The following is a 15,525-nucleotide window of genomic DNA, read 5'->3' on the forward strand; positions in this document are numbered from 1 at the left end:
CGCACCCACATGGCCTCCCCTCTTCTTGGTCACGTTCAGGAGTTCATCTGGCAAACTCCTCGTGAGCAGAGGAAGGTGTGACTGTGGTGCCTCCGACCCCCAGATGTCCTCGGGAATGAAGGCCATTGGGGTTCTCGTGGTCTTTGCCTCCTGCCGTAAGTAGTAAGGAGCTGGGAGAGCTCCGGGGTGCTGTCCTCGTGTCTGGGTGTCTGTGTCTTGGGGTGGTCCCTCCTGAGGTGGCATCGGGTGAGGGGAAATCAGGTGTCATTCAGAAGAGACTCAGGAGCGGGATAGGTTCCCACCAAACTCCTTCTGCTTCTGTTTCTTCTACAAAAGGGGGTGGTCCCAGCCTTAGGACCTCACAAAACTTCTAGAAAATCAAAAGTTGCTAACTATTTGCTTGAAAAAGGGCCTTTGACTACTGTTTTACCACACGCCCCCTCTGGGACCCTTTTTTATTTTCCTTTGGATGCCAGTTGCCTTTATTTAAAGTCTTGTAGATGCCAGAACAAAAACGCAGACCTGTATCTAGCTAGTTTAGGGACAATTAGTTCTCATCAGAAAGGCTCTCTTGTGGTGACTTATGGAATCATGGGTGATTATAGGTCATTGCTACCAGGAGATCAGATAACACAACTCCGCAAAGTGAAAAAGAGCTTCACAGGAAACAGTGTTGGAAACAGTTGTTGGAAAATTCTTTGACTCTGCTCTGGTTAGTTTGATTAGTAGAGATGTCTCCAAATCCGTTTTGCTGCTTCAACAGTGTAGCTTTCGGGTCCCTAAGTCGAAAGATGTCAAAAATGGAGTTCCCATTTTCCCTCAGTCAGTGGTGGAATTTGCTGTTTTCAAGACCATGGTGGGGGGTGGGGGGGCCCACGCAGGGAAAACCAGTTCCCTCCTTGGTGTCCCCCACCCCATCAGCGCCTGAGGCACCCCTGACCACAGGAGCTTCCTACCCCCTCCGCAGTGCTTCTGCTTTGGGACAACAAAACCACAGGAAGTCTCCTGTGAACGCTTCCCAAAACCCTGCATCTCCATCTCCGTTTTCTTCAAGTTCATGTTTTTATGTTATTGTATGGCAAAATTAATATATGCAGGTAATTAAGAAGTAAAATGAGTGAGTGTAGAATACCAAGATGAAGCCACTTCTTGGGGCGCCTAGGCGGCTCAGTTAGTTAAGTGTCCAGCTTTGGCTCAGGTCATGATCTCACGGTTCTCAAGTTCGAGCCCCGCATCCGGCTCACTGCTGTCAGTTCAGAACCCGCTTCGGATCCTCTGTCCCCCACCCCGCCCCTCCCTCCCTCTCAAAAGTAAATAAACATTTAAAAAGAAGCCACATCGCATCCCTTCCAGACTCCAGTCCTTCTCCTACACCCAGATGTAACTAACCACTCTTAAGAGTTTGATATACAACCTTCTAGGCTTTTCCACACACACATTTTGAACATTTTAATACAAAAGTAATACATGCTCATTATAAAAAAAAAAAGACAGCATAAAAGTATATAAACAGTGCCTATCTTTTTCTCCGCCTACTTCCTCAATCTCACTGCCCGGAGATATTGCTATTAAAAGTAGATGTTTTCAAGACATCTCCCCCGTCAGTGGATATGTAGGTGGTGTTCAATTTTTTTCATACCACAGGGGACGCGCTGCAGCAAACATCCCCCAGAATATATATATTCTTTCCCCACTTTTGTAAACATTCTGTAGAAGCAAAAAATTGCTGGGTCCATGTGTATTTGCCATTAAAAAAAAAATAGACTGAGGGCATCTTTTCTGCCTCTCAAGTATTTTGTTTCTCCTGCGAGATTGTAAATGCCTGATGATATTTGGAGAAACTGGTGTCTCTAGCTTTGAACTTTTCCCGTTAATGTTGCATTAGACCTAAGGGTGTTTCTGCCTAGGGTGGTGGATTTGGGGTTTGTTTGGTTTTTTCCGCTGGGGGTAGGGGGTGGGGGGAAGACCTAGTTGACAGTATTGTCCTGAACATCGTGGAAGCTGGGTTCTCATCCCGGACTAGCAAGAAACTGGCCATGGGACACAGTGTTCCAGCCAGATTGTCTTCCCCACGACAGGGGCTGGTGATCCCAGCCATGCTCAGGCAGCATGTTTGGGGGTCTCCTGAGGTCCCGGATGCAAGCCCTCTAGTTACTGGTATTGTTCTCACTGCACCCCGCCTTCTTTCTTACTTCCTGCCCTCCAGTGATGGCCCCTGCCCACAGCAGCTTCTGGCAGTTTCAGAGGATGGTCAAGTACATCACGGGGCGGAGCGCCTTCTTCTCATATTACGGATATGGCTGCTACTGTGGCCTTGGGGGCAAAGGGACCCCCGTGGATGACACTGACAGGTGAGTCCAAAGAGCTCATTGGATTTGCACTGAAACCGGTGCCCGAAGGGAGGCAGGAGGTTAGGACGCTTGTGTTGTAAGTAACAGAAGCCCATGGATGGTTGGCTGTCCTGTAGCCGCCATCTTGAAATCCTCGTGTCTGAACAACGTGCCCTGGATTCCCGTTTTGCACCAGACCTCGAAAATTATCTAGTCAGTCCTGCCCAGAGCTCCAGAAACGTTTTCAGTTCTCAGACGTCACGGCAAACATGGTCTTCTCTCAGCAACCCAGTTTTTTAGGCTTAGAGCACAGCAAGACTGCCCTGCTGTCTCCCGGGCCTAATTCCACATTCGGGGAGAGAGAATCCCAGTGGCCCAGTTTGCAAAAGTTGTCCATCTGGGCGAGGCCACATGGCCCAACGTGGCTGCCAGGCCTACTCCTCGGCGTGGGGGTGGGGAGCGCGAGCCCCAAGAAAAAGCGGAGGTTGGGGTGACCTGGAGAGGGTACGGGGAGACAGGAACCAGGATAGTTTGCACGTCGTGTGTCTGAAGAAATAAGAAGCGAGGTGTTTCTTGCCACTTTCAACCCCACGTGGATAAATACGTCCCTGCAGCGGGGCCTCAAATGTCGCTCCTGGAGCTTGAGTCCTCCGGGCCGGGCATGGAATAGTCCAGCTGGAGGGACCCCAGAGCCCTGCGGGGGCACTGACACCGATGAAGTGCCCATCATGGGCCGAGCACGGGGATTGGTGATTCGCACACAGGGCCTACCTTTAAGCCTTGCATCCAGTGGCCAAGGCAGTGTGAACGTTTGCATCCTACAGATGGCGACTGTGAGCACCCACTAAACCAACGTGGCAAAGCCGAAGACACAGCAGCCCCTGAGTGGCTAGGTCAGGATTTGAACAAGAACTTGCCTGGTTCAAAGTCCCGGCTCTTTGACACTCTGTGCCTCCCCTTCCGAGACCAAAGGCTGGCGAGAATTTTACCACCGTTAGACAACGACGACAAACAGCAGAGAGCCCACTTGCAGGTGGGGGTGGCGAGAGGAAGGACCGAAGCGTCTGGCCCAGAGCATCTTCTTTTCTGTGTCTTAGAATCCAGTCCCCGGTCTCTGCTTTCCCGCCCCTCATGCTCTGGTTGAGGCATGCCGAGCTGTTTTCTCTTTGTGGATCTTCTCCCTTCCTGTCCCCGGCCGCTCTCAGCACGGTGAGAACAAGGACTAAAGAGTTATGGGTGTTTTTGCTGACACCTGTCTCCTCAGGGACTGTCACAGAGCTTGGCACATGGTAGATGCTCAGGAAAAAGTCATTACATGAATGACTGAGCCACACGGACCTAGATTTGAGCCCCGTGTCTATCATTTGCCAGCTGTACAGTTTTGGGAAATTCCCCTCTTGGAATTCTGTCACCTCCTCTATGAAATGGGGACAATGATCACCCTTCACAGGGTTATGCTGAGGAGCTAATGGGATAGCAGAAGGTGCCAGAAAGAGCTCATAGATGTTAGTAGTTATTTTTGTAGTTTTAATATTTTCAGGAACTTACCTCCTTACCCTTCAACGCCTTCTCACGCAGGGGAGGAGGCAGGGGAGTACTTTCCAGTTTCCACCTATGGTCTTCCCGCTGATTCCCCAGGGCCCCCCCGCCAGGGAAGCCCCTCACCTCTCCTCTGCTCTGGCCCCCAGATGCTGCCTGGCACATGACTGCTGCTATGAGAAGCTGAAGCGATTCGGCTGCCAGCCTGTGCTGAACAGCTACCAGTTCCACATCGCCAATGGGTCTGTGGCCTGTGAGTAGCCTTCTCTGTAGGGAAATGGCTTTGAACCTGGGCCTTTCCTAATGTCTGCCTCCCGGCAGAAGAGTGCTTTGAGACGGAAAGTGACCATTCTAGGAGTCAAAGCTTCTCGGGAGTCTTTGCTTGGTCTCTGGTCTCTCCCGTCCAGCATCCTCTGGGAGCATGGAGCAGGTGCCTGGGGTATAGTACCTGCTCAATAAATAGTGGCTGACTTGAGACGACATGGAATCTTGCAGCTTCGCCTGGCAACTGTTGCTGTTGAGAACATTCCTTCTTATGTCTGTCTTGTGTTAACAAAGCAGCTCGGCTGTCTTTCAGTTGAACAAATATTTGTTAAGGGCGACTCCACGCCAAGCACTAGTAGGTGCCACGGGGGACACAAAAGTAAATAGGAGGGGGACGGGGAAGAGAACTCACATGTCGTTGAGGCCATTCAGGGAGGAGAGCAAAGGACAAGGGTGGGCAAGTACCGAGTGTCCCGCACGTGGGGCGTGGCCCCTAATATCCCGGGGCATGTTCTGGGGCTACCGGGGTGTGGGGTTTGTGTAGGGCAAGTTTGAAGAGCAAGCCCATTTGAAGTCACTGGGCTGTAGCCTTCTCGCGAATGCCGTTCATTCTGGTGGAACCAGTGGTTTGAGTGCCCCTTAGGGCGACTGGCCTCCTACCCCGCCTTGTGGAGTTGCATGAACTGCTTTCCTCCCCGTGTGTATTCGTGCTCAGCTGTGTGTTGAAGTCCACCTGTCTCCTCCCGAGGTCGGGGAACCACCACCTCCCTTCCCTTCATCTCCCCCTTAGAGAGGGTGCTCAGCGCCTAGACCCTAGGGCTCCCCAGCACCCCCCCCCCCAACCCAGGGCCCCAGCTCAGGACACACCCAGATTGACCGAGCAATACAGCTACACGGTCTCCCTGGTCCAGTGGTGAGACCTGAGCCATGGGAGGCTGCTGGTGGCTCAGATCCCTGCCATCTGAGGCCAGATACAGCCTGGTCTGTTTCTCAGCCTTCACAGCCTCTGGCCCCAGACACACTGTTGATGGGGAGAACCCTCTTTCCAGCATGAGCTCAAGGAGACTTCTGTGTTGGAGCTCTCTGGCCATGACTGTGCTCACACCTAAAGCAGTGTCTCTTCTGGGAGGTCCCCAAGGCCACGTACAGGAGATGGGACAGGGTCAGGACCTAGTGGAGGGGCAAGGAGAGGGGGCTGGAGGAGATTGCCCTGGAAGTGTTGTTTGCTTTGGCTCACGATGCCCTCGGAGGGAGGGACAGAGTTTCTGACCACCTCTCCCCACCCCTCTGGGCCCCACTTGGTGGGATTGGGGGCGGGACAAGCCTGGCCATTGGCTGTAGGGGGGCACACACAGAAAAGGTGCCCCTGACTCTTCTCAGCCTGGCACATGGTCCTGCTTTCATATGGTTCCTTCTCATCTCTTTTCGTCTTGATCATAATATCTGTCATGTCAAGTGTTATCTTAAAGTGGTTGAAAAGTTCTCCCTTTTAGAGGAAAGACATTTGAAGAGCTCTGTCTTCTGATGCCCCCATAAAGTGCAAATACCAGGAAAGAAGGGAAAAGATGCCCTGAGGAGGGAAGTGGATTTTCAGCAGGTGCAGCCTGTGCGCGCTGTGGTCGCAGCCCTGGAGGAAGCCTCAGCCCTTTGCACCTGCTGCTGCTGCGTTCTTTTTTTTTTTTTTTAGCATCTTCTTTAGCACCTCTCTTCCCCCTCCCCCGTGAGGCCAGAGCCGCAGCCTGGGAGCCCAGGAGACGGAGAAGAGTGACCTGGGGGAGAGCCCGGAGCCCCTTCCCCCGAGGTGGCACACAGGAACATCTGCTTGGCACATGCTGGGCCGCGGTAGGCGGTGTGGGCAGGGACTGGGCACTGGGCTGGGAAGTTTAGGGTCTGGGCTGTGCTTTCCAGAGATGCCGCCAGGCAGTTAGCGGCTCCTGAAGCTTGAGCAGGGCCCCCGCAGTCCAGAGCCCCGCTTAGGGAGTTAGCACTGGGGTGGGATGGGGGGACATCAGTATCCCCCGCCTCAGCTGACCCAGCCGGTGAGTGCCAGGTTGACCCGCTGTCCTCCCCACCCCACCTTGCCAAGCCCCTGCTCCCAAGAGTGGGGCCGGGAGCTGAGTGATCTGGGTTCTGATCCCGGGTCTGCTGCTGATACGTGCTGAGCCCACAAACCAGACACAGGTACATTCACTTACTTGCCCAGCATTGCTTGAGCGCCTGCTGGGTGCCCCTCCAAGGCCAGCGCTGTGTGGGGGCCGGGCGCAGAGCAAGGCAGCCTTGGGTCCTGCTCTCCTGGCACGCTCCAGAGCTGAAAGCGCCCTTAGAGACCCTCTAGACCCACACCTTATGGTAGTGACAGGGAGACTAAGGCCCAGAGAGGGCAAGAGTGTGATCCAAGTAACAGGCAACATTAACACGCATGTGTCTGGAGCCTTTCCAGTGCTCTGGAACACACTGCTTGGCCTGAGTTTTCTGGGCCTCAGTTTCTTTATCCATGAAATAGGTATAATAGCAGCAGCTGCGGTCTCTGAGCATCTGTGACATGTGCATTACATACCGCACCTTGGACCCCTGTGATACACCCCTGGGGTGGGCATGATTATCAGGAAGGACCCTGAGGCTCAGAGAGGTTAGCGGAGATGGCCGAGGTCACGCAGCCAGGAAAAGAAGAGTCACGATCCCGACCTAGGCCGTCTGCTCCCAGAACCAGCGTCCCTGCCTTACACTGCCCTCCCCAGCAGCATGGGGCTGCCAGGAGGGTGGCGGCGGGGACACACTTGGTTGGAGGGCTCACACAGATGCAAGTCTTGTTGTCCTGTGGGCAGCATGCTCGTGAGGGGGCAGAGAAAGGCAGATGGTCTCGGCTCATCTATAACGCCCCAGATCTTTCTGTTCTAGCGTTATGGACCCTGCTAAGAGGCCCAGAGAGAGCACATACTTCGGGGTCTGGCAGAGCTGGGTCTGAACCCCAGCTGCACTCCTTCTAGCTGGGTAATTACACAACCACCCTGGGCCTCAGTCTCCTCGTCTGTAAAATGGGGATAAGAGCCTGCCCTTCCTAAGGTTGCTAAAGTAACCCCGCTGAAGGGGCTGACCCATAGCAGGTGCTTAGTTAGTGCCTTTCCTTTTAGAAGCTGAGACTTCTTTTTGCATCAAAGTTTTCTTTTCCCCTTCGCTTTGGTGGAAAAGCACTGGGATTTTCTTCATCACTGTTAGGAGGTTGCTCTGAAGCATTTCCTCTGCACCTGCATCCCCTTGCGCTAACGTCATTAACTCCCTAGAGAAGAAAAGCTCTCCCCCCACTCCGGGTTACGCTGCAGTTCAAAGAGCTGCCTTGCAAGGGTTAATGCCCCTCCCCTCCCCCCAGCCTCCAAGTTCTGAAATCCTGTACCGGAGACTGGTCCCGGGTTGCCTAGCAACCAAGGGCTGATCTGGGATGTAGTTGGTGAGCAGGGAAGGGGAAAGGAGAAAAACAACTTGGCCTGTCCGTGTCTTTAAATGTCACCGGAAGATCCGTGCAGAGAAAGGCCTGGAACCCAAGCCCTGGGGCCAATTTGCCAGGTGGGGAAGGCTGCCCTCAGGCAACCAGGGAGGTCATTATCCCTCCTTTGAAAGGGCTTACATAAGCACTTGGAATTTGCAAGGGACTTTAAGATTAGCCCGCGGAGGCGCCCCCTCCTCCACCCACACATGCTTGTGTGGCTTGTGCAGGGGCCGTGGGAGGCCAGCCAGGTTCCAGCCGGAGGCATGTCGGAGCCTCCGCCCTTCTCCCTCTGCCAAAGAGGGAAGGTGAACATGAGAACCACTGGAATTTGCAGTTTGCAAAGATCTTTCTCCATCACTGCTGAATTGATCCCTCACAACACTTCCATCCCTGACACATCACCCCTTTTCCTCTCCTAGCATTGGTCTCCACCTGAAATTACCTTGTTTACTTAGGCTTCCCCTCTCCCGCCAACCCAAATGTGAGTTCCGGAGAGCAAGGAACAAGCCTGTCCTGTGGGGGCGTGGGGGCACTCATCCTCAATGGAACCCATAGAGAGGGACGCCCTTGGAGCTAAGTGATGTGGGGTCTGCTTGCTCAGACCTGTACCCCCAGGTCCTAGCCAAAAGCCAGGCACATGTTAAGAACTCAGGACCTGTCGGTTTGATGAGTGAATGAACGAAAACCTCATGAGATAGTTAACATAAGTATCTGTTTCCTGATTTGAAAGCGGAGGACACAGGCTTGGGGACACGCAACTTGCCTGAGGTTCTAAAGCGCACACAGGTGGTGGGTCTGGCCCGAGAACCGGGCGTCCCGGGTCCTGGGACAGGGACCCTTTCCCTGACCCACAGACCGTGAGCGTCCAGGCAGGCAAGCTGTAGCACATAGCGATGGAGTGTTCATTGCATGTTCAGAGCTGAAGACGTACGATGAAAACACAAACTCCCTGGGCAGAAAGAGCCTGCCTTCTGGGAGGAGTCCAGCTCACAAAATATTCAGAAGCAAAGTACACTCAGGTGTTGACCAGTGCTATGACAAGGTGACAGGCTACAGAATGATGACAACAGAAGGAGGGAAGGCTGGCTACTCCAGGTGGCCTTTGGCTAGTGTGGCAGGAGCAGAGGCGGCAGACGGCCGGGGCTGGTGTCGCACAGGGGAACGGGTTCCTTCGTGGGGCTTGGGGGAGGGGCAGACAGGGAAGGAGCTCACCGCCTCCTCCAGTGGCAGGGGAGGCTGCCAGAGCATTTGAAGCGGGAAATGATAGCTCTAATGTTGCTCTAGAAAGATCACTCTGACCACTGTCCGGGGTGGTTGGGGAGCAAGGGAGGAAAGGTGGGGTGGTGTCAGTGAGCTGCTTCAGGAGCACCGGGGAGAAGCTACCACGGATAGTAAAGTGGAGGGGAGAAGTGTCAGATGCTGTGCGTCACGGAGGTAAATTGTCAGGGCCTGCTGATGGGCTGGATGTGGGGTGGGAAGGAAAAAGAGACTGAATCCAAGGTTCTGGGCCGGGGCGGCCACACGTAAAGTGTCGTCTATTGAGCTTCTGCAAATGGGGAAGAAACAGCTGTGAGAACACAGCAAGGAGTTCAAGATGCGAATCAGATACCCACCAGCGAGGGAAGTCGGGTGGACCCGAGCACATTGGAGTATTGAGCTCAGGGGGGACACTGGGCTGGGAAGAGAACCCGAGAGTCATCGGCACTGTGATCGGTATTGAAGGCCCTGAGATCGAACCAGAGACTCAGGGAGAGAATTTGGAGAGCAGGGAGGAGGCCTGGGACGCAGGCAGGTGGCGGCCTCGGCAGGAGGCTGAGTTCACGGAGGGCAGCGATGTGGAGCGTCCTGCTTCATCCTATTTATGGGAGTCTGTTGTGGAATAAGAATGCCCTGAAGCCATGTTCCTCTCTCATGCCTCAGTTTCCCTGCTAGCAAACTAGGAGATGCAGGAACAGATTCGGGTTTGTCTTTTGAAAAGATGGCTTGCAAACAGGGCATTTCTCGCCTTGGGGCTGCCTCTCCTTCCGGGTCTTAACAGGCCTGGTCCTGCCACGGCTGTGGGATGCCCCAGGAATGAGAGTCCATGCCGTCGACCCCTGCTTGGGATCAGTTCCAGCAGGCCTGGGGCCCGGGGGAGCATCAGAGGTCACACTGCGCGTCAGGAGAGGGTCCTACTCCGTGCATCGGCAAGGACAGGACAAAGTGAGAAAGGGACGGGAAAGTGAGTGAAAAGACAAAGGAGGTGTGGAGAAGTGAGACGGTAAAGAAGAAGAGAGGAACAGAAGACAGAGATAACCAGGAGGCCAAGGCAGAGTGAGAAAGGTGTCTCAATTCAGGCTTCCAGAAAGACAGCGCCGGGGTGAGTGACAGCACAGGGTGCCAGGCCCTTTCCGGAGGAGAGCCAGGCTGAAGGGGGCAGGGCCCTGCACCCTGAGAACACCAGCCACGAGACCAAGTGGCGGACCCTTGGCCCCTGCAGACTGTGGCGGCCACCTGGGAGGGAAGCAAGGGGCATGCGCGAGGCAGTAGAGGCGAGAGACCCAGAGGGGATGGGGCGTGGCTTGGGAGGGGCTCCCGGGGGAGCTGGGGCCTGGAGGATCCTGGAGGATGCTCACAGATGGAAAGGGGGAACACGAGGGCAAAGGTGACCCAGGTGTCAGGGAGGATGGGAGCGGCGGGAGCCCAGAGCCAGGGGCGCGAGCATTCCTGGCCCATTTCCAGTGGGTGAGTGGAGGGCGCAGCTGAAGCATGGGGTGGGTGTCGACGTGCCTTGAGAAATCAAGTCTCCAGGGAGACGTGGGAGGACAGCTTGCTGCAGGAGTTGGACTTTGGAGGGAGAAAGGCAAACAAACAGAGGACAGTCAGCACTGGATCCAACTTCAAAGGGCTCTTCTTCCCGGATGCACCACTGCCATCACCAGAAAAGCTCGTAGGGAGCACTCCGTGCATGCTGCAGCCAAACCACTCTCCCTGTAAACAGGGAACTGGGGTGCAGTTCTCTAGAAAGGGGAAGCCACAACCACACACACACACACACACACACTCACACACACACACATACACACACACACACACACACACACACACACACACACACTCTTCAGCTCCAGTAACTAAATAAAAGATCCCCATCTAGTGGTAGCTCGGCCAAAGGGCAGACACTCAATCCCAAAGGCCCGGAGGGGCTTCATTCGCTTATCAGGGACTGTCGGTTGAGCACCTATGACGTAAGGAGCATTTGCTCCGCATGCTGGGCATACTGTGACGGACGAGACGGGCAAAGCCCCAGCTTCACAGAGCTCACACTCCGTTGAGGAGGGATAGACGGAAGCAAGTGAATACTCAAGAGATGTGCGGGTTGTGCAAAGCACGATGAAGGCAATAAACGGGGATGCGCGGGAGGGGGGCTCCTGATCAGGGGTCAGGGAGAGCCTGTCTGAGGAGGGGACATCTCATCCCAAATGATGAGATCCTGGTGAGAAGTGTTTTAGACAAGGAGAACGGTGAGAGCAGAGTCCCAGGACAAGACCGAGCCAGACCTGTGACAAAGTGGCCAGTGTGCCTGGAGCAGAGCAAAAGGCAATGGCGACGGACCAGTTGGGGAGGCCGGATCATAGCAAGGCTGCCCTGGAGACCCCGGTGAGGATTTGGACGTCCTTCCCCAAATACTAGGAAATCCAGGGGCTTGAAGCAGGAGAGTGGCCCTGATCCAGGCTGCAGTTTAAGAAAGTCCCTGTTTGTTTCTTCCCATTAGGGAGGAAGGTGGTGATAGGGACGGGGGGAGGGGGGTAGCGGCCAAGAAGGTGGAGACAAGAGGGCGGAGAGCGAAGTATTTTAAACAGAGAAATCAGCGGCGCTGGCTGTGGACAGGATGTGAAAAGTTGGAAGGCGGGTGGGGGGAGCCCAGGCTGCTGCTCGCTTTCTGGCTCGAGTGGGAGGTGGTGCCGTCTGCGAGCTTTGAGCGTGGGTGAAGGCCGGGTTGGTGGGTGGGGGGAATGCTACTTCAAGTGTTCCTTTTTGAACGTCTTAAGTTGGAGATGCCTAAGGCGTCCGAGAGAGATGGCCAGCAAGCAGCTGGACATAGTGAGTCCTGAGAGAGGGGGTCCCGTGCCCTTGGCCTGCGCGCTAACTCAGGGCGCCCCTCCGTGCAGCCCCCTCCCCCTGCCCTCCTCATTTCCTTCCAGGCTTCTCTTCCCTCCCGTCCTCGTGGCATGTCCAGGTGTGACTGGGGACACAGGGAAAGGACGAAAGAAAAGGACTCCCCGTTTCTTCCCTATTTTCAACCCCCGACCCCTTGTAGCAAGCCCCCTGTTCTCCCCAACCTTAGGACCAAACGGAACCCCCCCCCCCCCGCCCCGGTGGCTCTCTGTCTCTCTGCAGGTACATGTGCCCTCAGTCCCGGCGTCAGCTGTCTCTGTGGGCTGCGGGCATGCGAGTGTGACAAGGAGTCTGCGTACTGCTTCAGAGAGAGCCTGCCCACCTACGAGAAAACCTTCAAGCAGTTCTCCACCCGGCCCCACTGTGGGAGGCGTAAACTCCAGTGCTAGGCAGCCACAGGCCCCTGGCCGGTCAGCATGTGTTCCGGAGTCACCCTCCCGGGAAGCCTTCTCATGCCGTCCCCAACAGGCTCCAATGGTGGCTGCAGCCACCATTCAGCACAGGGCCTAGGGTACTCCTTCGTCACTCGACACCAGAGGGCTGCAGACCAGCAATGGAAAAGATAAGACCCTGGCACGCGAGGGAGGGAGACTGCCCGTTCACATGTACACAAATAAATGATGCTTTCTGCTGGTAGTAAGTGCTAAGAAGCAGTACAGCAAGGTGACAGGGTAGAGAGACGTTCCCAACCCCCATCTGGGAATTCCCAGGAGGGCAGAGGACTCAGGATCTGCCCTAAACTCCCCCTCCGCCCCCACCCCAAAATCAGGATGCAGGGCAGACTTGGGAATGGGGCACACGACCCAGATCCAGCCGGGGACAGAGCAGGGACCCTGCAAAACAGGGATCCAGCCAAGGATCCGAGAAGCATGCTTTGGACTTTTTTCTCATTTGCTTGGGTTCTGCTCTCTGAAATCCCTCCGGTGGCAAAAATTAAGGCCACTTTCACCTCTCAAGAGACGGAGCGTGAGAACAGCCACATCCACTCCACGTGGATGTCGGGGCCAGGAAGACGTCAAAAAATTGGAGAAAGATGGCCTCGGAAGAGTGCGTCAGAGGGACCCGAAATTTCCATCTGAGTTCAGGAGGCCCTGGAGATATCAGACTTCGATGCTAACGAACACCAAAGTCACCTGATGTGGGCGGATTCTGTTCTTTGTCACGCCCACGTGGCGTGGTAGGTTGCAAAATCAGCCGCACAGTTGTCCTCTCTGGAGGCTATGCCTCTCTGTATCCTCGCCTCTCGTGAAAGGAACGCTCGGCGTTTCCCATCAGGAAGTAGAGTCTGCTCCTCCCAGTGGTTGAATCTAAACTCTGCGCTGACCTCGTGAATTACTTTGGTCGACGGAACGTAGTGGAACGTATGAATGGTCGGTCTGCCAGTTCCCGAGCCCAGGCCTCAGCCCAGGTCTCAGGACATCTGGCGCTGCTGAGAACAAGCCTGGGCTGGCCCGCTGGCAGACGGGGGCGAGAGTGTCAGTCCGGCTGTCTCAGCTCAGACCTCAGACGTGTAAAAGCACCCAGCCAAGGTCAGGCACGCCCACTCATTGCCGACCATGACCCACGAGAGAAGCTAGCTGGAACCAAGGCAACCGCCCAGCTGACCCCAGGCTAAGTGGCCGATTGCCGAACTGTGAGCTGCATAAAGGCTGCCGTTTTAAGTCACTCAGTTGTGGTGTGGTCTGTTATACAGTTAGTACTCGCCAGTCTTCGTTCACGGCTCGCTGAGAACTGTGACCAGTTCTCCGCACTGCGCTGCACGGGGAGGCCACAAAACGTTGTGCACGTGGCCCCTGCCCCTCACCTTGTAGGTCTGGGAGGAGAAAGGCTGTGATCAAATATAATAAAGACGAACGCACAAAGGGCTGTAATCACACAGTCATCCAACAGACGTTTATTGAGCCCCCACTACGTGTCAGACACAGTGCTAGGCAGTAACGATTCAGAGATTTAAAGAAAACAAACCACATCAGGTCTGAATATCCTGGGGAGAACTTCGAGAGCCATAGCAGCTTTTAGAAGTTCAAGTTCAGACACTTACAATCTGGATTGGGTGATGCTGTCACTGATGTGAGGACAGAAAGGGAAGCCACGGGCAGGTGGTCAGCAGAGGGTCTGGGAGCCATGGCTCCTGGGCTCTGCTTTGCTCAGCTGGCAGAGTCCAGTGGTAAATTCGTCTGCCTTTCCTTCCTCCCTCCCTCCCTCCTCTCTCCCTTCCTTCCTTCCTTCTTCCCTTCCTCCCTCCCTCCTCCCTTCCTTCCTTCCTCCCCCCTTCCTTCCTTCCTTCCTTCCTTCCTTCCTTCCTTCCTTCCTTCTTCCCTTACTCCCTTCCTCCCTCCCTCCTCCCTTCCTTCCTTCCTTCCTTCCTTCCTTCCTTCTTTCCTTCCTTCCTTCTTCCCTTCCTCCCTTCCTCCCTCCCTCCTCCCTCCTCCCTTCCTCCCTTCTTTCTTCCCTCCCTTCCTTCCTTTCTCCCTTCATCCCTGCCTTCCTTCCTTCCTTCCTTCCTTCCTTCCTTCTTCCCTTCCTCCCTCCCTCCTCCCTTCCTTCCTTCCTCCCTCCCTTCCTTCCTTCCTCCCTTCATCCTTCCCTTCCTCCCTCCCTCCTCCCTCCCTTCCTTCCTTCCTTCCTTCCTTCCTTCCTTCCTTCTTCCCTTCCTCCCTTCCTCCCTCCCTCCTCCCTCCTCCCTTCCTCCCTTCCTTCTTCCCTCCCTTCCTTCCTTTCTCCCTTCATCCCTTCCTTCCTTCCTTCCTTCCTTCTTCCCTTCCTCCCTCCCTCCCTCCCTTCCTCTCTCCCTCCTCCCTTCCTTCCTTCCTCCCTCCTTTCTGCCTTCCTTTCTCCCTTCATCCCTCCCTTCCTTCCTCCCTCTTTCCCTCCCCCCCTTCCTTCCTTCCTTCCTTCCTTCCTTCCTTCCTTCTTTCCTTCCCTGCACGTGCTGTAGTGATTGCAACAAGAGGAGCTTGAGATTGACGGGCATTGGTCAACTTAAAGGGAGGTGGTTGCAGAAGGGCGGGTGTGCAACTAGTGGGGCCGGGTCCAAGCCAGGCCCCTCCCCTCCTAGAGGGGTTCTGGCCACAGCAGAGGCCAGCTCAGGACTCTAGATGTATCTAGCCATGTGCCACGGAGGAGGAAGAGAGCCAAGGCTGCCTTCAGCATGGGGCACGGGGGATCCAGTGAGAGATCCAGGCTGCCTTCTTCTCCCTGGGCATGACTCCTAATGTCTAAAATCGAGGGAATGGGCCTGTGCTGGCATCCAAGCCCCACTCAGTTCTGAGAGGCGCAAGGTGCGACTGCAAAGGGATGTCATTGACTTTCACCGGGAAAGCCTGCTCTCTTGGAAGGACAATCACTCACCCATCAACAAGTACACTCTCAGGGCCTACTCCAAGCCAGGCCCTGTGCTAAGAGCAGAGAAGGAAAGATGCGTCAGACTCCAAGTGGCTCTCAGATCAGGGGAACACAAGTCAACAGACAATCACAAAGCAGGCTGGGGAATGTTGGAACGGGGTCAGCGCGGGGTGCAAGGACACCATCCGGGGAGGCCAGGCCAGGCTTCCCAGGGGAACGCTGGGGGTCTGACATCTCATCTGCAAGCCGAGACATGAAGAGGAACTCCGGGCAGATGGATGGCAGGTAATCAACATGCGTGCAAGCGAGCGCCTCTGCCACCTGCCTCTCCCCATCTCCGCGGAGGGGCCCCTCCTCCATCTCGGGCCCCCCCAACCCCCCGCCCCGCACAGGCCAAAAATCTGC

The 15,525-nt window shown here is 55.3% G+C and overlaps 1 protein-coding gene across 1 annotated transcript; it reads left to right on the plus strand.

The window, feature by feature from the left end:
• On the plus strand, positions 1 to 14,134 carry PLA2G2C (phospholipase A2 group IIC). Its single transcript, XM_060624606.3, has 4 exons — positions 1 to 155; positions 2,207 to 2,351; positions 4,019 to 4,122; positions 11,998 to 14,134. Exons 1-4 carry the CDS (start codon positions 104 to 106, stop codon positions 12,162 to 12,164), a joined length of 468 nt encoding a protein of 155 aa, XP_060480589.1. The 5' UTR covers positions 1 to 103; the 3' UTR covers positions 12,165 to 14,134.
• The last annotated feature ends 1,391 nt before the right edge of the window (positions 14,135 to 15,525 follow it).

The sequence above is a fragment of the Panthera onca genome, chromosome C1, assembly GCF_046562875.1.
Source record: "Panthera onca isolate mPanOnc1 chromosome C1, mPanOnc1 haplotype 2, whole genome shotgun sequence".
NCBI lineage: Eukaryota > Metazoa > Chordata > Mammalia > Carnivora > Felidae > Panthera > Panthera onca.

Coding starts and splice junctions, on each gene's coding strand:
- PLA2G2C (XM_060624606.3), top strand. CDS start 104: ATGTCCTCGGGAATGAAGGCCATTGGGGTTCTCGTGGTCTTTGCCTCC. Junction 156..2,206: donor CGTGGTCTTTGCCTCCTGCC/GTAAGTAGTAAG, acceptor CCTGCCCTCCAG/TGATGGCCCCTGCCCACAGC. Junction 4,123..11,997: donor CGCCAATGGGTCTGTGGCCT/GTGAGTAGCCTT, acceptor GTCTCTCTGCAG/GTACATGTGCCCTCAGTCCC.